Source organism: Pholis gunnellus (assembly GCF_910591455.1).
Source record: "Pholis gunnellus genome assembly, chromosome: 5".
NCBI classification, from domain to species: Eukaryota; Metazoa; Chordata; class Actinopteri; order Perciformes; family Pholidae; genus Pholis; species Pholis gunnellus.
Genome location: NC_136531.1, coordinates 11,389,662 through 11,417,638, shown reverse-complemented (window position 1 = coordinate 11,417,638; position 27,977 = coordinate 11,389,662). Strand labels below are relative to the sequence as shown.

Sequence of the window (27,977 nt, the reverse complement as noted above, 5' to 3'; positions counted from 1 at the left end):
TCCAAAAAATAAAAAAAAAGTAGGAGAATGGTGTCTGACATGACGACGTCTCTCTGCGACCTCCTGGTAAATATGCTCTTATGTGCTAATTTAGATACGTTTTCACTAATTGTATGACTTTTATTTATTACTGAGTTGTTTTTTGTCGACTAAGCAGGGCGCGCAGCAGAAACTTAACCGACGAGTCTCACTTGAATCAATCAGATGATCACATTTGTATTGATTAATCAATCACATGGTCGCGCGCAGACGCAGTCACAGTCACGGCCTCGCGCTATTAAAAGGGGACTCATGGCTGCATCTGTCAATTGCAGAAGTTCCTGTCAAATCTGTGCTCGTCCGGTTAATGATTTGCTGGTTATCTCGTACTTAGTACTTGAGCGTGGAGTTTGGAGTCTGCCCTCCCCTCCGATAAAACATAATAGGAGAAGCTCGGACTCGGGTTGCCTTTCTTTTTGGCCCTTTAGTGCCACACTGACTCTTGGTTTTGGTTCTTCTGGCTACAGCGAGACGACACACAATGTTAACTCTAGTGTTATTGCTTTGTGCAGCCTGCTCTGTCTCAGCTTCTGCCAAAGGTGAGTTTGTTTTTTTTCTGTGAGAAGAAGTAGTGTGTTGTTTGGGGCCAACAGTAACGTTTAGTAGATTATATAAAAGGTTGAATGTATGTATTTGGGAAAAGAGGATATTTAGTTCATGCTCAATTAGTAGAAATGTGGCAAGAGGATGTATTTGGTCCTCAAAATGACACTTTGTTGTGCTTTGGAGGCTTCTTCATAGAGAGAAAGTCATGGTTGATCCAAGGTGTCGAGCCTAATTGTATTCTACTATAGAGACTGAAAAATACCCCAAATGAATGAATCCTGGCAGAAAATCACACTGGGTGATCTTACAGAGACCACAATGTCAGTCTCCTATTTATTGTCAATGGACTCGCTTCATTCACATAGTGCTGCTTTGTGACATCACTAATTGATAAGAGGTGAAGGAGTCAAGAAAGATAAAACACAACATTACGAAACAAAAAATACTTTATTTCTGTTTGTGTTTTGCTTCTGATGTCTAAGAATAACGGGTCAGCTGATAAAAGACAGAACAGACATTTTTATTTGTTGAATTTCAGCTCCACGTTCCTCAACGACCAGTGATGAAATCAAGTACTGACACGTCAGTCTGCCTTCCCTCGTGGCCTAATGTCATATCTAATAGAAAGCTTGTCATTAGGAGAGCAGTGGAGAGATTTTTATCTCCTCTCAGGTTGAACACACCTTGTTAAATGGCCTCTGATGGAATCATCTCAACGCTATCCACAGATAGTATTTCTTTAAAGGAAACTAAAAATGAAAGAAAAGGAGACGTTTTTTTTCAGTGGAAGTTTTTTATTGAGAAATACCTGAAGTGTATTTTGGAAGCTAAAAACACAATATTTCAGAGGTTGTGTGGCCACAAATAAAGGTTACCTGGAATCAGTTTTAAGATAAGCAACAGTTTGATGTTGGAAAATAACTAGCTAAAAAGGCCTTTTCAACAGAGAGTTTCAGAATGCTTTATTATTAACAATTGCCAGAATTAAAGAGAGTCTTCTGGTTTGAGTTAATTCATCAGAGCGAACACTTGGTCATCGTTGCTTGTCAAATTAAAATGTGTATTGATGGTAAGCCAGTTAAAAGTGGGGCGTGTTTTAACATGTATCCTTAGTAGTGCACTTATTTGAGCTAATAAGTCTGAGATTTGAAAGTTTGCTCCCAAACAGCAATTTTTTTAATCTTTCACACAATATTCAAGTTTGCTTATTGTTTGTTTCCCAGGTTCATTTTTCTGACAACACAGCCATTGCTCAATACTCAAATCTAAGATTTTAGAGCTTGAACACACGACCAAAACAGTTTTTAAAACAGTCACTGCTCACAGCTACAGCGACAAACAAATTAAGATGGCTGAATGTTGTTGATGTTGGATTACGATGTCAGGTTTCAGGTTTCTACTAGCTGGTACAGACACAAAATGAAACCAGTGGATGGATATGAAACAAGCAAAAGTACACTTTTGAAAATGTAAAGCAAATTTCATGTAGAAACACCTTTAAGTCGGCAGTATATTAACAGGCCTACAATATAATACGACAGTGGTCTTTTAGCAGATCAAACTCACTCTCTTCACTCCTGTTTGCTCACCAGCTGTGTTTCCTGTGTTTCTTCAGGTGCTGCTGGACCCCGGCTGAACAACAACCAGCTGTACAAATTCAGCTACACCACTGAAGTGCTGGTGGACAGGACCCGGGGGTCAAAAGAGGGCAGTGCAGGCTACAAGATCTCAAGCGATGTGGACGTCAACCTAGTGTGGAGAGACCCCAGCAGCAAAGACGATCAACTGATCCAACTGGTGGTATGTCGGTCTAATATATGTTAAGACGGGACATGATGTCATTTTGAGAGTTAGAATCATCCACTTATTTCTCACGACAAATACACTTTTGATTCAACTGGTAAAAGTCTGCATGTTTCCTTTCCTTCGGAGAAGAAATGCATCGCAACAAAGGAAGTGCAGGCTTTTGCTCAGATTAATTAATCTCTCATTCTTAGATCTCTAATGTGAGAATCGGTCCTGCGTCCCAACGATCAGAGAAGAAGAATGTCCTCCATGGATCCACTGCAGAAAGCGTTTTGGGGAAGACCAAACTGGCAGCTCTGACTAAACCGTTCTTATTGCATATGAAGAATGGAAAGGTGAGAGAGCCTTTAATCCTTCTTTTGTCTATATTATGTTTATAAAGAAAATAGTCCTTGCTACATCACTTATTGCTGGTATTATCTGTACAACCTCATAGTATTTTAAGTGGTTTTCCTTTTTTTGGCATCCTGTTGAAATAAAACATCTTTAGTTTATTATCATTCAAGGTGAAGAACAACAGCAGCAATTCGTGGAGATTATATAAATTGTTTTAATCTTATGATTCATTAAATCATTATACACGCCACTGTGGTTGTCTTCAGAGAATCAGTGAGCTAACTTTCATTGTGCTGGAGTGATGATGCTGGCAGGGGAAACACCAGGCATGTGTGCACGTGTGTGCATGTGTGTGTGTGTAAAGGTCGACAGGTTCAGAGGGTCAAAGAATGAATGAGCAAGCTTGACTTGAAGAGTCAAGCCTCCGGGTTGGTGGATAAGCTTCATGCTGTCGTCTTACTGGCTGCGAGATGTTTGAGTTCAAGCCAAACTGTTATCAAGTCATTATCACTGTATGCTGTATCCAATAATGCATAATTGCCACCGAAAGAATTATAGCAAGCTGACTGGTAGATATCTCATTTAAAGGCTCAGGGGAAAAAAATTATATGGCACTAGTTTACAGTTAAATACTCTAGCCAGAGTAATAATCCCATTACTCAATGATCAATGTCTTTTTTTCTGGATTAAATGTTGGTTCATACAGTAAAGGCTTGGATACCACTTTATAAAGGGTTTATAAAATGTAATTAAGAGCTCTATTAATGCTCAATTAATCATTTCAATTTTTTTTTGTAGATCACTAATAAGAAATCCATTTGAGTAATTGGACTGTATGACCAATTAACAACAGAAAAGGGCTGCTGAGGATCTGTAGCCCTCAAAATCAGTGTGTTAACAATATTTTAAGCATGTTTTAATTTATTTGAACATTTATTATAATTACATTATATATTACCAAACAAAAATGTGTTAAAAAATGGGTCTAAAATGTGTTTTTGTTATTAATGGCTTGTAACTGATCTGTACGTCATTAATAAATGCTTTACTATTCATGAATTTATTTAATAAGTACTAATATTTCTGGTATGAAGCAGAGTAAATATAGAAGAGATACTTCAACAGCATACTGTATGTATTGTTTCTTATTCTGTAAATTGCATTGTCACAGTTGTGTAACTGAAAAGTTTTAGGATTAAAACTGGTTCAGTGTGGGGTAAAGGTTTGTGAGAAACCGGATAGATCAGTGTCTCCCCTGGTGTTGTTATTTTGTTTATACTGATGGCAGACTTGGACAGGAAAGTTACACAGAGTAGCAGTGGACAATCTATTTATTTTGGTCCTAGCTGATATTGTGGCCGAGCGCCACAAATAAATAACATACTGTATAGGAGACACTGCAGGATGATGTAATCGACTGCTTTCTCCACTCATGAGCAGGACACAGAGTCCATTATTGAGCCGAGCTGAACCCTCACTGGAAAAAAACTGTGTGATGTGATATATTTCCCAAGATTAACGAAGCCCATTTAACTGAGCTTTGGTTCCATTATTTTAATATGATATCAACAACATGGGCAAACGTAAGAATGACTCACCTTTCATGCTGGTCAGTGTTGTGTACCGATGTGCATTCAGAGTATAATTAGAGGTTGAGATAGACTTCTTTTTAAAAGTTTAAAGTGCTAACAACAAAGTATCCTGGCCTTGTTTTTGATCTGCACTTAAAAGAATATCTTATTTCTGCATGTATTGTAAATAGTCGCTGATGTCACGAGCACGCATTTCTATACACAAGTGTTTAAAGGAAAACTGACACCCTGACAAGCCTTTGTGAGGTGCAGCGTGTACAGCGCTGTGGGTCACTTCCCTCTCTATCTGCTTGACAAAATGCCTTTGTATCTATTGTTCAAAAGCATAACATTCTGTTTAATGTGTTGCTTTCTTTCCAGGCAAAAGCCTTTTATTCCTACTGGGCCGAACCTGCAACCATCAAGAACCTAAAAAGAGGGCTGGCCAGCTTACTGCAAGTACAGCTCAACACTGGGAAGGTTATAGAGGTAAACAACATGATAATGCTCCCATCCCATCTATTCATGCGTTTCTTATTTCATTACATGTCGCTAATGTGAACAAACGTATTGTCTGGGAATAGAATGACGTGTCTGGAAGGTGCACGGTCGAGTACAGGGCAGTAAAAGGTCAAGTGACGAGAACCAAGAACCTGGAGACGTGTAAGACCGTGGAGACCGGATTCACCACACACAGTCAGGTATGTCAGCATCTAGACCGGATCACCGTGTTGAAACACAAACGATATAGAATCACTAATAAATTACGCCTCGATATGTCCCCCTTCAGGTATTGGGTGTGAGCAGGAAGTCCAGTTCCGTTACAACGTTTACACTTGAAGATGGTTTCATCCGCTCGGCTGTGGCTGAAGAAACACACTCGCTGGCTGTTAATACCCGCAGAGCTGCTGCAGCTAAAGTCCTGTCCAGGTAAATGCCTCTACAAAGAATTGGCGTCAGCAGCCATTGCAAATAACAGGAACATTTAAAAAAATGTAATTTGTTGCTTCCCAGGCAAATTTTCACATTTGTAGGGACAGAGGCTGGACCGCTGGAGGCTGCTGGGAAAGATGTGGCTGGGGTTGTCAAGTCAATCGATGCCAAACTGGCAGCTGTTGGTATCATTGCAGAAAAGGTCAAATCCAAGTGCAAGGGCTGTCCATCAGTGAGTTCCTGTTCACTTTCACACAACAAATCTTTACTTACACAAACACAGCTCCATGGACGGCAATGTCGGCCCGACGCTTTGATTCAGACTCAAATATCAGTGTTGAATAGATTGGCGTGTTGGATAGACATTCCTGGTCTCTGCATTTGAAGGCATTATCCTCTAGAGCCACCATGAGGTTTTAATTTGTGGTTTTGTGTGAAATGTCACGACAAATATTGGATTGATTACCATGACATTGGTGCAGAAATTCATGCCACGCTGAGGATAAATCCTTATTAACTTCTGTGATTCTTTGACTCTTTCACAAGTGCCATCAGCAGGTCAATTTTCAATTTTGTCCTTTTTCTTTTGGTGTTTGACTAAACGCCTGAAAAAATTATGACATTTTTCATCAGCTTTACTTTTAGTGCTAATTAGCAAATGTTAGCATCCTAACATGCTAAACTAGGATGGTGAACATGTTAATTATTATAACTGCTACACATTACATTATATGTTTGCACTCTCATTCGCCCATTTGTTATTGTAAAAATGACCAGCCGGTTCTATTCATATATTTATGAGGCCACAGCTCCAGGGCCTCCTCTTCATTTTGAGTTTGAGTATACTATAATGTCTTGGTCACCAGTTCAATAAACAAATGATGTTCTTTACTTGTATTCATGAACTTGAGCAAGTCATTATTGCTAGGAGGCAGGGCAGGAAAAACACTCGAACATCCAGTATTTCTTATACAGTTGCATTAAGATCCCCACACAATGTTTTCATTTAATCAGAACAACTAACACATTGGTGCCTACAGACCTTCCTCAGAGTGTGAAGCTCTGGGTTGTTCGAGTCATTATTACAGAACAACTCCTGAATAACAATGTATTAGTAAATAGTTCCTTTAGTTTTTTTGTAAGGTAATTATTAACTGAAGGTGATCTCTCTTCTAATCCCCTCTCCCCTGTGTTCTCCCTCTTAGCTTTTTGAACATTGGCAGACTCAACAGAAGCTGCTGGAGCCAGCGAGCCTGTCCAAAGCCACGGCTCCTCGCAGCTTCCTGTCCCTCATCCAGAGCATTAGGAAGGCGTCGAAGGACGAGATCCTCAAAGTGCTGAAGAATGCCAGCAAGACATCTCTGTAAACTGGCTCCTCCTTCTCTCTTACGTCTTAATTTGCTTACTGACTCCATCACTCAGCTGTTTCTTTGAATTAGTCTAACTTTATCAACTTACCATCGATGTGTTTACTTTCTTCCTGCTCAGACCTCAGGCGGTGGATGCTGTGACCTCCTCCCAGACCGTTGCATCTCTGGATGCCATGCTGGAATTTCTTAACTTCACCGATGCCAAAGGTTTGGTTCTGCAGGAGAGGTTTCTCTACGCATGTGGCTTTGCTTCACATCCCAACGAGAGAATGCTCCAGGTTCTGCTGGTGAGCGTCATGTTTCCAATAACAGAATTGGCTTTTCTTTTCTTGCTCATCAAAGGAAACAATAAGTCCTGCCGTCATCTAGTCGATATCGGTGAAGAGAAACATGAAAAATGGAATATTTAAAATGATAAGTCTTAAAAATGTAGTCCTGAGAAAGAGTTTTGAAAACCAAGTCATATTATACTTTTGTGAAGTTTTATGAGAATTGTTTCCTTTTCAGGATATTTCAAAGGGAAAGATTGGCAGCACAGACATTAAAGAGTCAGTGGTGATCATTATGGGAGCCCTGGTCCATCGGCTGTGTCAGAAAGGAGGGTGCAACTTACCGGTGAGCTTCCAAGAAGATACTAAATGACAACGTAAAACACGTCAAACTAACCAAATTTGAATGGACCCCAGAGCTGACTGATGATCTTCTGCGGTGTATTTACCTCTCAGACAGTGGTGCAGGTGAAGAAGCTGATTTTAGACGGTGCTGGCAGCGCGCAGGTAGAGTCCGAGGTCCAGATGTATCTTCTGGCTCTCAAGAACTCTCTGCTGCCCGAGGCCATCCCCATCTTTACCAAATATGCAGAGTCAGAGGTGGGAGCTTACTGCACCATCGCCCTCACTGCCCTGCAGAGATACGATGTCCATCTCATGACTGATGAGGTGAGCCATAATGTACCACTTCTGTTGTTTATGAGCGTTATGTGGAATTGATTAGCCTATAACATAAACTGAAACCCAACATTTAATCTCATTTGCAGGTGAAGCGGACAGTCGGCAGAGTTTACCACCAGAATCGACGGATCTATGAGAAAAACGTGAGATCTGCCGCTGCCGACGTCATCCTCAGTAGCAACCCCTCATACATGGAGGTCAAGAATCTGCTTCTGTCTGTTGGAAACCTGCCTCATGAAATGAACAAGTACATGCTGTCCAAGATCCAGGACATCATCCGCTTCCAGATGCCAGCCAGGTGTGTAGTGGGTGATCCGATGGACCAACAATGAAAATCAAAACGTTTTTAAAAAGGCTTCTGAGCTGAACGCAGACAAAAAAAAAATAAGCATTTTGTGTGTTTTTATCAATGCCTATTGCGGCCATTTATGAAATAATATATATTTTTGTCATTTTTTAGCAAAATTTTACAACAAGCTATGAAGGACATGGTTTCTCATAACTACGACCGTTTTGCAAAAGTTGGGTCGTCGTCTGCATTCTCAGGATTCATGGCACGTAAGTAATCAACCCTCATCTCTCAGCCTACAAAAATACTCAAAACAATGTTCTAAGATTTAAAAAGATTCTAATAAAATTAAACCGTAAAGTAGTGCAGTATAACATTTTACAAGTCAACCAAGTTACATATTGACCTTATGGGTGGTTGCACATTTAAGCTTGATATTGCTCCTTAAAACTCATCATTTTGAGGCTAACATGACAACAGGTTCGTGCATGCTGACCTAGCGCTTTCAAATCCTCTTCCTTCAGGATCTGCTGATGTGACCTCCACATACAGTTTGGACATCCTGTATTCAGGCTCCGGGGTCTTGAGGAGAAGCAACATGAATATTTATGGTGCCAGTAATGGAGCGATGCTACATGGACTACAGGTAAGGAAACCATGTACAGGAAATTAAATAATTACTTGAATGCCTGCAGGAACAGAATTTTGAATATACTGTATGCATGCAATGTTTTTAGTATGTCAAATAATTGTGTGTATATATACACACACATACTCTTGTCTATCCTTTTCTGATGAAATATATTAAATGTTCATGTAGAGTATGTGAAATATCGGAGAAGAAAAAAAAAATCAAATTGCTGATTTCGATAACAGATAAACAAGAAAGCAATCCAGGAACTCCTAAATCAAAGACCAACAGAGAAGGAATTATTTGATAGCCATTATTATAATGACCAAATGATTTAAAAGAGCAAACATTTTGACCCCTGTAGGTCTTCATGGCATTTAACGCTGGATTGCCTTCATGTTCGTCCCGGTTTCTTACCCCGTTTTCCAAGAGCACTTAAAGCATTTTGACCTACATTTGAGTACACACAGCAAGCAGTTATCTCCTTCTGCTAATTTAGACTGATTTGGATATTCTTCCCGTCTTCCAGGTGGCAATTGAGGCCCAAGGTTTGGAGTCACTGATTGCTGCCACACCCGATGAGGGAGAGAAGGACCTGGAGTCGTTCGCTGGGATGTCGGCTCTGCTGTTCGACGTCCAGCTGCGGCCCGTCACCTTCTTCAAGGGTTACAGTGACCTCATGTCCAAAATGTTCTCCATGTCCGGGGAGCCGATGAATGTCGTGAAGGGTCTCATCCTGCTGACTGATCATTCTGAGGTAAGCAGCTACAACTGTGTACCACATCAATGCCCCATTTACACCGGACCCGAATGTAGTAGTTGAACTCGATCTCAGTGTTTGAAGTTTACATTCAGTATAGTTATGAACAAGAGTGAAATTCAGTAGTAATGAGTCATCCATGCAGGTAGTGACAGGTAGCTAGTTGACTCTACGTCCTTGGTAAATGACCGTAACGGCTGGTATTTGATGGCCATAGTTGAGCTGTGCAATGCTCGCCGAAATCTTAATCCCGCTTCAACACAAAGTCAGATTTGCTGGTTGTTTTTCAGCTTGATCGAGGTCATCTCGAGGAATTTGGTCATGTTTTTAAAAGAGCTTGAAAATACTTCTGTTCAGTTTCTTAACAGAAGTAATGTGATGTTGCCACGTTATATTGCCACAAAAAGAGAACATGTGGATGATCGGGCAAACAATGCATAGACTTTGTGGTGAGGTTTGCATCCCATCTCCAGCCAGCAGTCAACACTGATTTCATTCTTTCTTACTCTAACCTTTTTAGTTTTCTAAACGTGTGCAGTACATTAACAAGCAAGACAGGTTCATTTCGGTAGGCACTGACCGTTACTTTGTCAGATGTATACAGTATGTGTACACAGGCACAGACAGTGAACGACTCCAGCTCATTACTTCAGTTATTGAGCTTAGTGATGATGAATGAACAGGGTCTAAATGTGTACAGCTGATACAAGGATGTGGCATTTATTATCCCTTATGCTGTGGCTACTTTGAAATTGCTTTTACAGTCCTTTTAACACATGAGCAATGATAAAAGGAATCTTAATTATCAGTGGAGTCAGACATAATGGAGTCTTCCATTTTTGTCCCCCCCCCCCCCCCACTCATCTTCGGCCCTCCAGGTGATCCAGCTGCAGTCCGGTCTGAAGGCGAGTGCAGAGTTCCAAGGAGGGTTAGCCATTGACATCTCTGGAGGCATGGAGATCAGCCTGTGGTATAGGGAGTCCAAGACCAGCGTCAACAACCGGTACAGTCCACAGTTAAAACAATAAAACTACTGTTGACGGTGTTTTTGTTCTGTAGCCGTATCAGGGCATCCGCAACGTTTTTATATAATGTTGTGTACCCTGTTTATAGGGTCACAGCCTCGAGTACGGCCTTGGAGTGATAAATTATCTCACTGAGTATGTTTGTGAAGTACTGTATGTACAGTGTGATGTAACACACTTGCAGGGCAAAGGCCTTTGTGATAGACAGACAACTCGTAGAAACAACCTTCCTGACTGAAAGGAAAGTTGTTTTAGAGGTTAAGGTTGAGCCGTGTCACCGCACTGCAAATAGAATTCTATTGATGTTTGATTCATGTGAACTTTAGATGGTCTATAAGTGTTGTCTGATTCATTTGTTCCACCGGCCTGTTGGACATGCTCCAGCATTGTGCTTCATGTCTGTCTCATTTCTAGGTCTGTGTGGACATGACGTCAGCTCTGTCTGGTTCTCTATTTTAAAACATTACCGTCAACGCACATCATCGTGCTGGTATTGTTTAGCTCGCGGCATCTGGTGATGAAATGGGATTTAAAGGGCAATGCCACAGATTTTTAACACCCAACCACTCAGTAGACAGACAGTTCTGCATTTACACTTAAGTGTTTTTTAAGAACCCAAACCAAACTCGTGTACCAAAACCTGACCCTGAGTGTTTGATCAGATTCTTCATCCTGTTTTTTTCATGCATTTTAAGAGTATTTAGCTAAATGGAAAAAGTTCTTTGCACAAAAATACATTTTTACTTAATATAGCAAAGTAAACTATCAAAAAGACACCAAACTTAAACTTGGGTTTTGTACTGGCACTGCATCAAAATGTAAACGATACCGTGCCCTAGTGCCTCATAATCACACTTGCTTTAGTGATTGTGATTATATGTACATTTCCATCAAGAATAACTTAGAAAGGATCTATATTAACGGACAAAAAAACACACGATGCTGTGGAATTGATAACTTTTTTTTGGAACAGCATCCTGTAGAACAAACATTTATTTTGGTTTGGGGATTTCCGTCCCACTTTTTGACCAGTGTTTGGTCAAATCATCCCGAAGTTCAAATCCAGTGTGTGCAGGGGAAGGGCAGAGGCAGGTGAATGGATCAGCATAGTTGTACCTCTTCCACTCTGATAATAGACTGGTAGGCTATCTATAGATGCAGAACAAACCACACTGGCATCTTTGCCAAGGCATGTCTCCACTGGCATCGTTACAGAGGTTTGATGTTCAACTGGTTGGCACACACTTTGATTTGAAACATAAAAGGAAGTTGTTACCATGGTAGTTAAACTCTACTTGTTAGTGTCTGAGCTCGACTGCTTTTAAGCTGCTGATACAAACTGTATGATACAACTAAATGGTCATAAACAAGGACCATTCCAATGTAGTTGGGACAAGGCTAAATATAATAATCGTTTCTGATTGTTTTGTTTCACATTATGCTTTCTGGTTGTGGTAACTACTGGTTGAAAAAAGATTAAAAACAGCATTAATTGTATTCATTTTGTGTGTGTGACTGTCGTGTGACAAACAACACTGCACTCTAAATTGTCCCAATATAGAAAATAATGGACTCTTAAAATAAAAAAATAATTAACAGTGTTAATCTCTTTACCCCTCATGGGCTTTACAAAGCAAACATATTTCACAAACAAGCTATATGTTATTTTATATGTGAAATATTCACACATTTTGTAATAATAAAAAAAATGTAATAAATCTATATGAGCTTTCTCACACGTGATTTTTAAATATATCACGTATTTCACGTTTAATATCACATGTTTAACTCCATTAAATAAAAAGACATTTACCATGTAAATGATATGAACTTTAAGGAAACAAAGGGAATGCATGAGTTTCACATACTGTTCTTTGTCAGATTCACACGTTTTTTCCTTTATGGTTTCAGGGGAGCGTTAGTGGTCACTGGCAACGTTACAGTGGACATGGACTTCATGAGAGCGGGTGTGGAGGTCAGCTTTGAAACAGAAGCATCTCTGGACTTTATCACCACTGTCCAGTTTTCCGAATATCCCTTCCTGGTGTGCATGCAGATGGACAAGAGTACCTTCCCCGTCAGGTATTGTGAGACCCTCTTTGCACAGCAAATGTCAATACTCTTTCTGATTTTATTGTTGAATCATCTCATGCAAAAACCTAACGGTCTCTTCTTGATGTTCTGCTTTCAGTGAATACCTGACCAAGTATGAGAGAGTGTCATCAGGGAAGAGCGTTGTGTCTCATAAGAGCAAGAAGCAGCTCGTCCCCGGCTCTGAATTCCCTCTTCACCAGGAGAACTCAAACATGTGCAAGAAGGTTTTTGACTCCAGTTGGTAGAGATACCATGAACTATCCAGGGGCAAATATTGTCACTTATTGCATTCAGGGACAGCTATCACACCTCAGCCTCATGCAGTGAAAGCATGCAAGAGAGAAGAGGGGTGAATGTTTTTATCTTTTTAACAACACATGCAATGTTTACATTCCTGTGAGTATTTAAGACATTTTGTGTGAAATCAGGAATTCTTGCATTGTCTTTTTATGGATTTCCTCAAAAATGTATTTATGATGGGCACACACAGGATGCATGTGTTATTTGATGGGTATAATACCACTGTAATTATCCCAACCCAGATACAGGTATAAATGTATATGTAAATATCACACTGTAGACAGTGTATTGACTCTCCCCCATGAATAGAAACTCTCCTCTCTGTCAACATTCCTTTTGTTTTTTAATTAAATATGTTTACTGAGGAGTAATTTATTGTTTTGTGTCAATCACCTGAAATAACTTATTTAGCAGAGTAGTATGACTTGATTCCATGTGTATAATCATGATGGTACTTTTTAATTGTTTCTTCAGAGACAATGTGTGTGCTTCATCTTTACTTTGTACTTGCAAGATTTGAGGGGAAAATCGAATCTCCAATAGTGAATCTATTAACACTTGAATATATATTTTGTACTTGGCTGTAATTGCTCTGTTTGTCTGAAAACATACTGGTAGTTTTAAGACGTTTGAGCTACTTTCAAGTTGTGTTTTCATACTTTGGCATCAGTTTGTTAGATTTGTAATTGGCTGACAATAAATGTGCAGTGGAAACACTTTTCCTTTTGACCTGGCTTATGGATTTAGATACAGCAAAAACAAAGTGTATGTGTAATTGTGCAATATGTATGACTGGAACAACCCTCTGGGGGCCCCAGGGGTAAAATTACGCTGTGGGACTTTGTCCATTTTGCCTTTTAAAGGGGCAGTCCACCAATTGTACTAGTCAGTTAGTTTATTTGTCATGAGCCTGTGAAAACAGTTGTATAAAGTCTGAGTTAGATGCTCAATTGACTAAAAATGTACAACAGAGGGTTACAAAATGAGAGCATTTAAAAGACACCATTAAATCAGGATAACTCGGTCTGCTGACTTTTTTTTTTGTAAGTCCGCCAAATGTATGTAAGTACTTACAGTTACAGAAGTCATGGCAACTAATCTTGGCATATTCATAAAGTTCTGCTCATAGCGTAACACAGAGACCAACTGGTAGGCCTACTCCTGTTCTTGGATACTATCCTATTTTTCCCTTGTTTATTGTGTGTCAGTTAGATTGTGGATATTTGATTAAACACAAAAAGAGTTTTATGCAATTAAGCACAACATCATAACACAGGGCCTCAACATTTAGTGTGAGTTTGTGTACTTTAACAGTACACATTCCCTTATGTATTAAGGATTAAGTAAATCACCACAAAGTACAGTTCCCCAATACTTTGAGCTAATTAGCAAATGCTAGCAAGCTAACACGCTAAGCTAAGATGATGAACATTGTAAAGATTACATCTGCTGAACGTCAGCGTGATTGAACTGCCATTGTGTTAGCATGCTGACGTTACATTTAGCTAAAAGCATTGCTGCGCTAAGTACAGCCTCTCAGAGTCACTGGCGTAGCTGTAGCCTCTTAGAAACCAGTGATCCCAGTGCAGAAGCTCTTGCATCTTGGTGGGTTCTGGCAATCAGATCATTTCAAGATCGCAAACTCCTAAATTTAAACCTGTGTTGATTATGGCAAATTTGTAGACAACGTTTTCCTCTTGCATGTATTTTTGTTAGCTGCACTCTTTTAAGTAAACCAATAGCCCTCATTTGTATTGATAGTTGTGTCCAAGGAGACAAAATGTACCCTAGTGGCCTATCACACACTTGTTGATCCAGGTGAGGCAATAAATCTTGACTTTTCTTGTGTCACAGCTGTGACATCAGAGCCCCTCCTGGCATCCAAACACAACAACTGGGCCTTAATGTAGATTCTTTAGAAACCGCCGAGAGCAGCTGGGGGTAAACCAGTGTCTGCCAGTCTCACTGCATCCACGGCAACCAAGTAAACACAGCAGCAAACTGTCAGGTTAAACTTAAGCCTCGGCCCGGGTGATGTTTCAGTGTCACCAGAACGCTAACCTTGCACGCTGGCAGATGCTAAAAGTGCTCATCTGTTGGCATAAATCTGTTTGATTCTCTTTGACCCTTGTCATTTCTTTTTTCTCGAGGTTTTTAATAGAGGGAATCTATCAGGCAAGTATGAAACTGCAGAAAGTCACGATAATCAGGTCGGGTACATGGAAGGAAATAAAGTGTAATAGTCAACACAGAATATCACAGAATGAAAGTGGTTACTAATGTTCTATCAAACATCTATCAAAAAGTTAAAATAAACAAACATATTTGAGGAAGTTTGTTATTTTAACCCGTTATTGCAGCCAGACTTTTAGTTCAACTGAAGAACAAGAAAATGTGTTGTTTTCAACTAAATGTATTTTTCTTCTGGTAAATTCAATCTATGTATTTACTTTTTAGGTATCGCGTTCTTATAGATTTACAATTCATAAGGGGTCTATAATTTGCAATTTGCAAGTATTAATAATTAATTAAGCATTTATTAATCAAAGACCTATAATAGGCCATTAACAACTTTTGGGTTGCCAGGTTGTAAAAAACCCTTTAGTTCTTTAGTTCATCAAGCACTCAATGTTTGACCAGCAAAAGGTAATGTTCACAACATGGCATCCTAAATCTCATCAGGGATCTGAGGAATAGATATATGTTTAATAAAGCCATTAGTTACAATGTATAAACCCTTACAAATAATTCGTCATTAGAAAGTATACCCCTTTCTTAAAATATTCTGTACTATTCTCACATCCCTGTATCTGAGCAATTACACATTCAAAAAGAGTGATTTGAATATGTTCATGTGGGTTTTTCAGGAGTCAATTAAGATACAGACAACATAAAAATGTATTTCATTCAAACACAACTAGACCTTAACGTTATTTAAATGCATGGACACATACATGTTCAGTAGCTTGATTTTGAATTTATTGCGAACACATGAAGGCTTTACAGTCTACATTACACTCATTCATCATTTTATTACATTCAAGCTCATAAGTGCAAACGCAGAACTCACTTCTCCTTTCAAGGCATCTCTCCGCTGTCATCCTGACCTCTGTCTTTTTCTGGGGCAGTCACAGTTGACATCAGGCATGAAATATCTATGACAGTACAGCCATTAAGGCATTTCATTCAAACACGTGCCCTTTTTCTTTGAACATTCATAAATACACTTATCTCAGACCATCTCACCTTCCGTTTACCCTCTTTCCTCATACAAAAACAAGCTTTGATACAGTCAGTTTCAAACATTTAACCTCAAAGTCAGCAGGTTTGCTGAGGGACATGTGGACGAATGTTTTAAATAAAACATATCATTCAATGTTACAGTGCATTTCATTTTACAATTAACAAGTCCAAATAGTACTCCTGCTATTACCGATGTTTACAGTCATCCGTTGCAGTCAGTGTGGTGACAATCCAAGTGCATTAAGTACATTATTATTCACAGATAAAGGTCTTACAAGAAACTAATGAAATTCATGTGGGAGAAAAGTTTTTTTTTTTTTAGAGTTTTATGTTTATGACAACATTAGAAAAGCTGGTTTACTGGAGCTTACAAATTATATTATTTATCTTATTTATTTATGTCTTTATTTATTATGCTGATCAAAAACATACTTTTAAAACTCTCTGGTAGGACGTAAAAAAACATATCTCTCAATTCTAACTTGTTCATAGTACCTGTTTATTTTTCCTTTGGATACTTGGCAAAACTTCTGATTCATAATTTATAAATAAATAACAGTTTGCATTGCACTCAACTGCCTCAGGGACACATATGTTTAAACATTATAATATATAATTATAAAAATAATATTATAGTTTATCATTAATACGTGTTTTGAATTAAATGTACAAATTTAAGTTAAATTTCACCTCAAATGCATCAAATGTTCTAACATCAACTTGCTCTAAAGAGCAAACCATGTCCAATCTGCACAGTCAGCAACAAGTCTTTCAAATTACTACATGAGTTTGTATCACTTGAAATGAAATGTTGTCACAGAGGCTTAATAACATTTATTTTACAGAATTAAGGTACATAGACTGACCAGCAGCTCCAAATACCTTTAATGTGTGTTTGGATTTGAAACATGCTAAAAAATAGCAATCTACAGTTTGCATTAGTCCTGCATGGGATGCTGGTATAACTGAGTCAAGTATAGCATAATGACCTATGATGCCCCACTGTATTTATTCAAAAGGAAACTCATTCATTAGTTGATATGTCCCGTTAATGAAAACTCAAATTCATACACATATAAACTAAGAGGTCAAGGGGGTTAAAAAAGAGAAACTGACATTGCTGTGTGTAAAGTGTGGCGACACACCCAACACATGGAGTCTGTACGCTGCCGTCTACAGTGAAGTAACATGACTCCTTGTTGTACGCTCACAGAATACTGAAATGCCGTACATAACTCACTGCCACGAACACGGACACATGCACACGCACTAACTCCCATCTCATTACACACAAAAGTGTAAAATAAACCAACACAGAGGAAGTTATCCCGTAAATTTCTCAGCTGGCTCTGACTCATTTAGGCCCAACACTACTTAGGAAATACTGATTTCAGTACACAGTTAATAGTCCCAGCTCCACTTCGTGTGAGCAACACACTTAGTGTGTTATTCTTTTTTTTCTCTAACACACAAGGAGCGTGCTATTCAAATATAAACATACACTACTTTATACAGCATATCAGTTGTGCAGGTATTAGCAGCATGTTGTGAGTCATAGCACAGAGGTTACACATACGTCAAGTCGAACATCCTAAAAAAGATGGAAATGTTATTGTGAATGTGGAACATTAGTGTTGGAGAATAGTGATATGATACATCGCAATATCATATATTTACCATTTACTTGGGACATCTTTAAAAACATGTTATTTTGAAAAACAATAATTTTAATTTATTTTAATCATCTGGCTGAATTTGGGGTGATTCAACACTAATCTGCATTCTTTTTAAATAATTCAGTGCAGACAAATGGTCCCTGTCCTCAGAAAACAGTGTAACATATTGAAGGTTGTATTCACCGTAAGTAATTGTCTTATTGTGTAAATTAAAGCAAGACTGTGTAACTTTTGAATAACAGGAGGTTTGACAATAAGTTGGAGCCACTTTTCCAGTGCCCTGGTATAAGTTTTCCCAGGATGTTTGAGCATTGTGATAGCCTAACAGATGGAACACATCCTGCAGTCTCCTTTTTTTTTTAAATTGGGAACCACCATCCTGGTCTGCCAGTCCACAGGCCCTGACCCTGATCCTGACATGTTATTGAGGAGGCACGTCAATCAAGACAGCCTCACAATGTCCAGAATCATCCACCCACGGCGCCTTGCTACTGGGGAGCTTTTTGACTATCTCAGTGACCTTCGCTAGTGAAATGGACAAGGCTTTCGCCGAGCTTTCCAGCTACACGTCCTCTATGGAGGATGTTAAATCGGGTTAGGGAGTTCCTCAAAGGGTTCCTTCAACTGTCCAATAATATTGTTAGTCTGGGTCATCATTTCTAATCCCATGCTGAAAACAGCCTGAGCTAAGCCCTGCCTCGCCCTCTAGAGTCATCTGACAATTTGGCACAATCTCTTTGAGGCTTACCAAAAGTCGTTTTCATGGCCTCCTCAAACTCCTCCCACACAGTTTATGCATTGGTGACCACAGAAGCTCTAGTTCTCCTTCCCCACAGGCAGGTTCTTTGGTTGACTCCACAGCAAGCACAGTCAACCTTTTTGCCACAACTCCGTGCAGTCCTGTGCATTTCCCAAACTGTGCAGCTTTGTATGCAGGAAGAAAATCTATGGGAAATTAGATTTTTACCGATGCCTCTTGACAATGTGGATTATGCGGAAAATACTTTTGGGGATTAAAGGGATGTTTTGGTTGCAGTATAAACTGGATAAACTGGCAGCAATTTTATTTTGATTGCAGTAAACCCATTGCAACTTTTATCTGTGACATTCTAAAGTGTTTCAGCAGCACAACTGGAGACACAATGTCAGCAAACTGACTCAGTGATGTCAGTTAGACAATACATATCTATCAAGTTTGCTGACATTATGGATTGTGTATTGAATTTATTGCTTATGAGGTCATCTTTTCATTTATTATAGAAAGATGTGTTTTTTGCCAATCAAAGATTACAACGTTAAAGACATGGTAACATTAGATTCTTAATAATAAAATTGGGGCTTGGCCAATAACACTGAACTGTAATAGAAGACCTGCCTCGTTTCCTTTTGAATAGACATGTTGCAGGGCCCAAACAGCATTTTAAAAGTTCTAGACAGCAGCTGATTGGAAAGTATTACAAAGCAGATTCATATAGCAACATGGCAGAGCATCAGCCAGAGGATGTGGCTTAATGCGTTTACCCTACAAAGTGCTGCAATGCATACGTATTACAGTAAGGTCTGCTGCAAGGATAAACAACACAACAGAGTGGGGATAAAGATTGTTGGTTGTTGGTGGACGTTTGTCTTGGGGAGTAGATCAGTTGGGAGGGTGGCAAACTTCTTTGTTGGAGATCTCTAGAGTGACAGAAAATAAGACAGAATGGGAGTTAAACTCTGATGGAGGCTATGATAAATAAAGGTGAGATAATTGAGGAGAAAAAATGATTTCGTATTAGTCAAGTTTATGATAGAAGTCGTTGTCTTAATCCATTAAGCCTTGAGACTTCTCTGCCTGTAGTTCCTGGTTCTGAACCAGCTGACCAGATTCAGCCGAATCACTGCAGAGGGCACATTACTCGATTTGTTTACGTAGGAGCGCTGGAGGTCAGCAGCGCTCTCCACCTCCTTCTCCCCGTTTAGGAAAAAGCAGAGGGGGAGGGGGCTATAAAAAGTTGACCCCATCTCAGCCCTGCAGACTCGCTTCCAAGCTGGAGCTGCAGCAGCATCTGATCTCTCCGAGCAGCTGTCCTCTGCATCAGCACAACAAATACTTTACATTGCCTGACCTTTTCCTCCTGCATCACTATCTGAGCCATGCCCCCGCGTCCCTCTGCAGCACACACCCCCTACACCACCACCCGTTACACACACACACACACACACACACACACACACACACACACACACACACACACACACACACACACACACACACACACACACACACACACACACACACTCTGTGTTCCTCTTCACACCCCTACTCAACCCCATGCTAGGCCCCTGCCTGCCACGCACCCAGCTGACATGTATCCCTCATGCTCATGCAGTTGTATTATTGCTCTGACACGTTAGCTGAGAATGGACTGTGACTAGTTGTAAGTGTCTATATGAGTGTTTGAGAAACTAGAATAAATTCTACGTTTTTTTGGGCTACAGCATTCAACAGTGTGACTAAAAAGGGAATTACTGTGTTTTTAAATGTATTTCTATATTTCTGCATTTCTTTCTGTAATTCGGGCCTAATTTATGCTTTTATCTCCAACTGGATGGATTATTGAAGTTGTCTCCTGTCAGACCTTCCCCAAAAACGTCTACTGGATAGAAAATTCAGAGCCAGGAGAACTGAGCACATTATTCTCATTTTCAAATCTAATTTGTTTGTTTAAATAAACACAGAAGGCTTTGTTGCTGCCTTAAGCAGTCAACTAGCCTAGAGTGAGACAATAGCTAAACAACATTATCAACACTTCACACTGCAGACACGGAGCTAACCTCTAAATAGAATACTTTTATATGATTTGGGGACTTTGGTCCATTTGATTGATTCACTGTCTCCACTGCACTCATATTTCAATCTATTTTCCTATTTTCCTAAAATAGTTTCATGTGTTTTTATTTTTTATGTAAAGTACATGTATTTGAGGAAAATAGTCCTGTCATACAGAGAAAAACACAGGTGTAATTTATAAGATTCATAATGGTTTTTACTTCACATTGGTTTTTCAGTTGCACTATGCATGCAGGACACCTAATACTGTTACTCGATACACCTGTGCTTTTCCTCCTACGACAAGTCGAAATGTTGGCTGTGACAAAGGCCTTTTGAGTTTGACCTGTAACTGGAGATTACAACACAAACACTGTGGTGGAATACTAAATGTTAAATAAGTGTGAATGGATATTTAAACATAATGTTAGCATTGAATTTATTTAGCCTACTTTTGACAGCTAAACAAGTTGAAAAAGAGATTTTGAGTTTTCACTTGTACATTAATATACATCAAATGTGCATTATATGGTGTAGTAGTAGTATATTTGAAACAAGTGAAAACTCCATTAGACTGGAATACTGAAGCAAGCTTGGAAAATGTGATATATGTAAATGCTGGTACGCATTGCCTGCTAACAAGCTAGCATTAAGCCCAAATCACAGCTGAGGTTAAAATCCCTGTCTGGTTGACACAGTGCAGCTAAAGGTCAAGCTGAAGCTGATGAATGTTAACTAACCCTGAAAGAGTACAGCTTAGACTGACAACATGAGCTTGACACGTCTGGGATGTGACCACGGCGCACGCATCGTTTTTGGTTTTATTTACTGAGGTTTTGAGATCTCTGACACTAATACTTATGCTAATATCTACATTTTAAGTATAGTTGAATTGCAGTTGAATTGGATTAAAAAAACTCCAGCTTGTCTTTTGAGAAACAATTTCCTGGCCACTCAATAATCAACAGACATTGCTGTGCTTCTCGCGAATTATGCAAAAGACTTCTATTGACAGCGATAACTTGTAAACTGTCAACTACTACTGTTGTGTTTTAAAAGAAACTGTCTGCTAGATGAGGGTCAGTGGAAACATTTGTTTGTCATCATTTGTGTGAACTGAACTTTTAAGCTACATATTTAGCTTATTCTTTTGTACTTTGTTAATATAATAATGCAAGAAGGATTGTTCCATCTCATTCAGCCAGGGGGAAGCTTTCATGGATTGTCACGAACAACAAACACACACATTAATGAACTGTAATGTAATCTGAGTAATTAAAGCATTTCTGACACTGAATAAGAATAACTGGTTGTACGGTTTCACTGACTGGAATGCTTTCCTGTGACACTTTCCAACCCTGAGAATAAACCATGTAAACAAACTCGTCTCACACTATCAAAATAGCCCGACGATGTGTAATGCAGAGAAAAGGGAACTCAACCGACTTGCTCCGGGCCGAGGCTGAAAAACCCAGCATGGCCAGTGGAGTCAGGTTACCTGTCATGAAGCTACTGCATGTCTATTAACCCTGACATGCCACCGCTGAAGCAGCCAACCTGGACTGCGGCTTTAGCAACATTTACAACCCAAAAATGAGAAAAAAAACTCATGGAGTAAATCAGGAACTTTACTCAATGACAATGTAAGTGTTGCACTGCTGTACAATGAGAAAATACCAAACTCAAGGGGAGACCTTCAGTCTCTCTGACTGGACCAGCAAATAAATGGAGCAAAAGTGGTATTACTGGAGAAATATTGCCATCTATGTCCGCCCTGACATTGTAAAGTGGGGTTGTTCTCTGCTACTAATACCACTACTACTACTACTGCTGCTGCTACTATGCTGTTCCCTAAAAAATCTAATGTAATTAAGTACATGGGATTCTTTATCTGCAATTAGAGCTGCGTAGATCATTATGGAATTTTGATGCGAATTTAGCAGATGTGTTAGCTAAACATTTATTCTTTGAACTTTACAAGTTTTAAGATTAGTCATGCCGTTTACGCCAAATTCCTCCCCTACCTATGTATGTTATGTAAGTTAAAAATAGCAATAGTTTTTGCCTCTTTTCAAGTGGCAGGAGTGAAAATGAGTCATCCAGGATGACGACAGTTACATAAAAATTAGATAAACAAAATAGGATGATGGCTCTAAAGGATGATTATTACTATCTTGTGTTTCCCAAATGATAAACACAGATTTTTGGGGCATTATTTTATCTCAGTGGGAAAAAGAAATCTACCCAGAGGGAGCATGTCCTCAGACCCCCCCTTGTTTTTGGCTGAGCGCCAAATGTTTACAACGTCAGGCTCCGCCCCTGCCAAACTCTATAATCTCACTGCCAATTTAGGGCATGGATCATTTATTTCTAGGAGAGGAAAGTGACTAATTACGAGTATCGACTCATGACTGTAACTCAGTCGCTTTTTAAATCAAAAGAAGCGGCCTTGTTTTACCTTCATGACAATTGATACATTTTTTTTTTTTTATTCAGTTTCTCTATTTTTTAACATTAGACAATGGCTGTTTTCTCTACTCCTTAAAATAGCATTTAACTTGTTTATTTTAGATTGACAAAATATTTTCTGCTCGAGGTTCACTTTCTGCTGATGGTCAGTGAGAAGCAGATGAAAGCTCTGAAAAAACTAGTAAGTTGATGTTGAGTTCAGGTTGAATTTACTTTGATTCCTAAATGTTCCTATTTCAGTTCAACTCAAAACCTTAATTGTCATTTGCAACAGTTACAGAGAAGAAGTTGTGATATTAGGCTCCCTCTAGCAATGCTTATTAAATAGGAATAAAATAAATAAGAATAAGAAAGAATATAAATAAGTGCTACCTGTATGCTGCTGTGGCACAGACTGGAGGATGTTTCATTAAAGTGTTCTTGAAAGATGGATTGGTTTGCAAAGTATGAATAATGAAATACAGCCAGGCTTTGGTAGTTTTCCATACATTTCAACTTTGATGTACTTAGTACTTTCTCCGGGCCCTCTGTACTTTACAGAACTAAACCAAACTACAATCTTGCACTACAGCAGCATAGACAACAGCTTTTTTTGTGTAGGCAATTTAACTTTAAGGTTTTAATGTATTCAGTAAAGTTGACACTGAACTTTAACATTTCAAAAACTGTTTTTAGAAATTGTATCTGGTTTCGATCAAATGTATTCAAATAGTAAATAAATGAACACACATTTACATTCAGAGTAGAGGGGACATGTGAATAGGTGCTGACTTACATGCATGAAGAGATGTTTCTATGGTCACCGATGCTCCACTACAAAGCTCATTGTCGTGCCATCGAAGGAAGGTGGTGCGATGATTCTTGGACCTTGTTGCGTTGTGATGCTGATAACTGGCTTCCTGTCAGAGCTCGCTGCGCCTCCTCTGGCGGTCACATGCCCCAAACTAACAGGAAGCTGCAGTGGCCCTTGTATTGCCTCACCTGTTGCACTGTAATACGCACTCTCTGCGCCTGTTGCATTCGTGTCCGGATTAGGACTTCTGCCGTATTTTACCTTTTCTCCACCTGCCTCCTCAGAGTGACACGGCGACTGACACAACAGCGCCTGGGCAGGCAGAGTGGGCGAGGGGATGAAGCCTGGGTAGATCATGTAGGTGGGGGCGTACGCTCCTGGGCTCAGGGCCATGGGGGACAACGAGAGTGGCACAGGGGTGACGGGGGTAACAGGTGCCACAGGAGAACAGGACATGGGCACGTCCACATACTGGCCTGTCTCGGGGTCAAATAGTCTCTTTGTGGTGGCCTGTATAGGAGTGTCCACCAGGTAATAATGTCCAGTAGTGGGGTCCAAAAGCATCTTGCGCTGTGTTACGGCCTCTCCGATAGACGGTGTAGGGGACACAGTCGGGACAGATGGAGAGAAACACAACACCTGCGGCTGTGTTTGATGATAGACGCTTGAAGCTGGGTACTCCATGATTAATGGAGACCTTTTCTGCTCAGGTGTCTTCCTGTCACCTGTTTTGATTTGGCTAACATTTGAACTCACCTCCCTGGAAACGGGATCTGGATTCAGCAGTTTGATTTCATTCGTATACCCCGGTATGGTTAAATAGTTCTCAGAGTCTGAGCAGGCCTGTGCGACAGTAGGATTAGTGGGAATGATTTTGACCTTTCCCTGCTCCACCTGGCCGTCTTTCGGGGGCTCTATTTTCACCGACAGTGGAGCCACCGGTGTCCTGGAGCTTTTCATAGTCGATGATGTTTGCAGCGCGGAGCTTTGTGAAATAGGACCACTAACGGAGCTAATGCTGACACGTGCCTCGTTGCCAAAATGAAGCACACGTTTGTTACTAAACGTTTTCTGCTGTGATTGTGTTTTAAACGTGTCATCGTTATATGGAACATGTATGATATTCAGAGCTGCTTTAGCGTCCTGTGACTGAGGAGCCCTGTTAGTGTTTGTTGTCTCCAGCTCCTCCGCTCCCTGCTCCTCGCTGGCAATAAGCGATAACACATGGCTGTCTGTGATTGGTTGTGGAGCTTGACTTTTGCGCTTCCATTCGTTTCTATCAAAAACATAAAGCTGTTCCATTGTTTTGACTGCAGCTTTAAGCTTCTCTAATGCAGCCTGTTTTGGTACTTTGTGCTCATTTCTCCTCTCAGACGTCTCACATGCAAACTTTTCCTGCCGCTGTTTTGTCAGTTTGGTTTCAATATTTGGCTGAATATCTGACTGGTCAGGGTGTAGCTGCTTTGATGCAACAAGTGGCACCCTACTGGCTGTGCAATGTGATGGTGTATTTTCACTTTGATATGTTTCAGATGAGATGCCTGCCTCAGCTGTCTGTTGTTTAACATTTGTTTTTACAGAGTGACACTTAATCACAATAGGAGATGGTACTACATGCTTAACCGGCGCTTTTGTGACCTCAGGTTTTTCAGCTGCTGTGGAACATTTACCCTGACTATTGTCCAATGAAACAAAGCGATATGAACTTTTTACCAGTTTGCGGACATCTCTGACTTGATATATTGGTGTTTGAAACTTGCATTTGGTGTCTCTTATGTCTCTAACAGTGAAGTTTGGGATTTTATCTGAAGCAGACAACACATGGCATTTGGCATCACCTGCTGCCCTGAATGTGTTCACAGTGTTCAAACTTATTTTAGGGGTTAACAGGTTGGCGATATTCAGTGTACAGCCTTTATTTTCATTCACACTCCTCAGGCATATTTTTATCCCAGGGTTTTTTCCCCCTTTCTCGTTTTCTTCTTTGCCTATATTTCCATTGTTGCCTGTTTTGAACTCGTTTTCACATTTCTGTGGGCCAGCAGGTGCACCTGAGACAGGTGCATGGATTGCCAAGCCATCTGTACAATCCTTCTCTTTTGAAAGAAGCTGGCAGCTCGGGACAAACAGCAATTTTGTCAGCCTGCTGCTGGTGTCTAATCCCTTTGTTGTGGTCTGTGTGTCGGTTAAAGATGTGGGTTCGGCCTCCTTTATGGGTTCTGGCTCATCTTTCAGTGAATTAAATGCACTGCTTTGACTGTGGCTGAGTGAAGCTTTTGGAGGCTTGTGTTTCCCCTTTTCTGAATCATCTGGTGCTTTGTTGCTTTTCTGCTCCTCTGCAGGCTCACAGGAGCTGGGTCTGCTGCCTTCCAGGTATTGATCCTCAGCAGAGTCAACAGTAAAACCTGAGCCTGATTCTGATGTCTGTCTTTGTAAGCCTCTTCCTTGACCCCTGTCTTTCATTCCGTCGAGATCTTTAAATTGAAAACTTGGGGAGAGTGCTGGGTATGCGTCACGAATTTCACCCCTCTCCATTTTGCGCTCCTGTTCAAACTGCATCTTTTTGGAAATCACATTTTGCAATAGACTTGATGCAAAACCGGCTCTTTTGTGTGTACCCCCCGTGTCATCTTGAAGATATTGCATCTCACACCCTGACCGGTCCAACACAGTCCCAGTAAGCTCATTGGATTGTGCTTTTTTGGAGCATTTTGGACGTCTGGCGCCTTCGGGCGCTTCAACATTACACCGGAAATTCAGCGTGACTCCACGCTGTTTGGGCTGATCGGGATCGTTAAGTTCGATCTTTTTGCTAGATGAGGATGATTGTTGAGAAGTTGTTCTCTTGTTCAGTGCGTACATTTTGGTTTGTGGAGCTTTCATACCGGTAATAGACTTACCATGCCTCTTACTGTCCACAGTCTCATTCATTTCCAAAGTTGTGCTGGAAGTCTCGATTACGCTTCGCTGCCTTCCCCGCGATATGTTTCCACATTTCAAGTCCACATAAGCCGACCAATTATTCAGCCCATATTCCGACATGGAGGACTCACTAGAGGTGCTGAGATTAATGGCATCGAAGTATGGACATGCCAGGCTCCGGAAAGACTTTGCGGTTAAATTACGCACCTCTTTGTCAGCATCGTCCAGCTCACTGATGGAGCTGGACGCTCCGCTGGAATACTCATTAATATCTTTCCGTCTCAGTTTGGATGCAAGGTGCTGACGGCCTGGAGCGGGGATGAAATATTGGGCTCTGTCGGTGAAGGGCCCCACTCTGGCGCCAGAGCTCACAAAAGAGAAGTGGCTCCCGCCTCCAAGGTGTTTTGTGTACCCACGCGTGCTGTTGTCAGAGGTACTGACTGGCTTGTTCACCGCCCTGGAGGATGTTTTTATTGATACATGAATTTTCCCTGCATTAGCGTCTCCGCTGTGGCTTTTGCACAGGCTTTCATCTGAGCTGGCGCATTTGTCCGAGTCGCAAAGATCACTATCGTCCTGCTCGGTGCTGACAACTTCTTCACCCAGATTAGACTGCACTTTCGCCTGGCCCCTGCGCTTCAGTATCAAAGTCCCCTCCTGCGTTTCGTCGCTCTCGAAAGACGCGTAATCCACAAAGGAAAAAACCAAGTTGTCGTCTTCAAAATCCCAACAGGTCCCTCGCCCCAGGTCGTAATCTACGTCGTGGTCGAGCTCGGTCAGCTGGATTTCGTGCGTCGTGATATAGTGGGACTCGTCCTCCACGGTGTCGGAGCCGCAGTGGTCGGACATCTCCGCGCTGGCACCATCATCCGACTCCGTCTTGCTGTTTAGATACATGTCCGTGTACTGGAGCTCGTCACTCTCACCGCACACATGTTCACTGCAGTCGTGCTCGGCCTGGCGTTGTTTCTCATTTTCCGACTCCCGATCGGTGTTGGGAAGTTTGGTCAGAGTTTCCAAAAGAGGCTCACCCGAAACGGGCCCGGGGAAGGTGGCCGCCCGCTCGTCCCCTAACTGCTCGTCCACGAAATCCTCTGAAATGATTATACTCTCCTCGTCGTGCTCCCACTGCTTTGAACTGTTGCATCTGATAACAGGCAGCTGGTTCTCCTCGCCAGTGAAAGTTACTTTCACTGTTTTTGCGCCGTCGGGTTTCATGTCTAGGTCCACATAGTTGGACTCCTCGCTTTTTGTCTCGATGGCGTGGCCCTTACTGTCCGTCTTGTCCTTATGCTTGTCCCCTGGGAGCAGCTTCCTGTGAAGTAAGGTGTCATCTCGGTAAGTGAGAGTTTCCTCCGCTGCTTCCATTTAGTCCTACCGTCAGGTGGTCCTCGTTTATGATGTTATCCCGA

General features: G+C 40.7%; 2 protein-coding genes across 3 annotated transcripts; one reads left to right on the top strand and one right to left on the bottom strand.

Annotated features, from left to right (window-relative positions):
- Positions 1 to 442: 442 nt before the first annotated feature.
- Positions 443 to 13,369, top strand: mttp (microsomal triglyceride transfer protein). The gene is made up of 18 exons (XM_079159299.1): positions 443 to 578; positions 2,201 to 2,385; positions 2,583 to 2,726; positions 4,680 to 4,787; positions 4,883 to 4,999; positions 5,089 to 5,228; positions 5,313 to 5,463; positions 6,437 to 6,594; positions 6,720 to 6,888; positions 7,109 to 7,216; positions 7,327 to 7,539; positions 7,638 to 7,849; positions 8,012 to 8,109; positions 8,365 to 8,486; positions 9,001 to 9,228; positions 10,110 to 10,234; positions 12,168 to 12,338; positions 12,448 to 13,369. The coding sequence occupies exons 1-18, from the start codon at positions 521 to 523 to the stop codon at positions 12,593 to 12,595; spliced, it is 2,655 nt and encodes an 884-aa protein (XP_079015425.1). The 5' UTR covers positions 443 to 520; the 3' UTR covers positions 12,596 to 13,369.
- LOC306695872 (uncharacterized protein C4orf54 homolog) lies at positions 10,055 to 27,977 on the bottom strand. Of its 2 annotated transcripts, none has more exons than XM_079159298.1 (2): positions 23,626 to 27,977; positions 10,055 to 10,196 (listed from the first exon to the last, which is right to left on the bottom strand). In XM_079159298.1, the coding sequence occupies exon 1, from the start codon at positions 27,931 to 27,933 to the stop codon at positions 23,650 to 23,652; it is 4,284 nt and encodes a 1,427-aa protein (XP_079015424.1). In that variant the 5' UTR covers positions 27,934 to 27,977; the 3' UTR covers positions 10,055 to 10,196; positions 23,626 to 23,649. The 2 variants fall into 2 exon arrangements, with proteins under 2 accessions (XP_079015424.1, XP_079015423.1); XM_079159297.1 differs by lacking the exon at positions 10,055 to 10,196 and adding an exon at positions 15,621 to 19,246.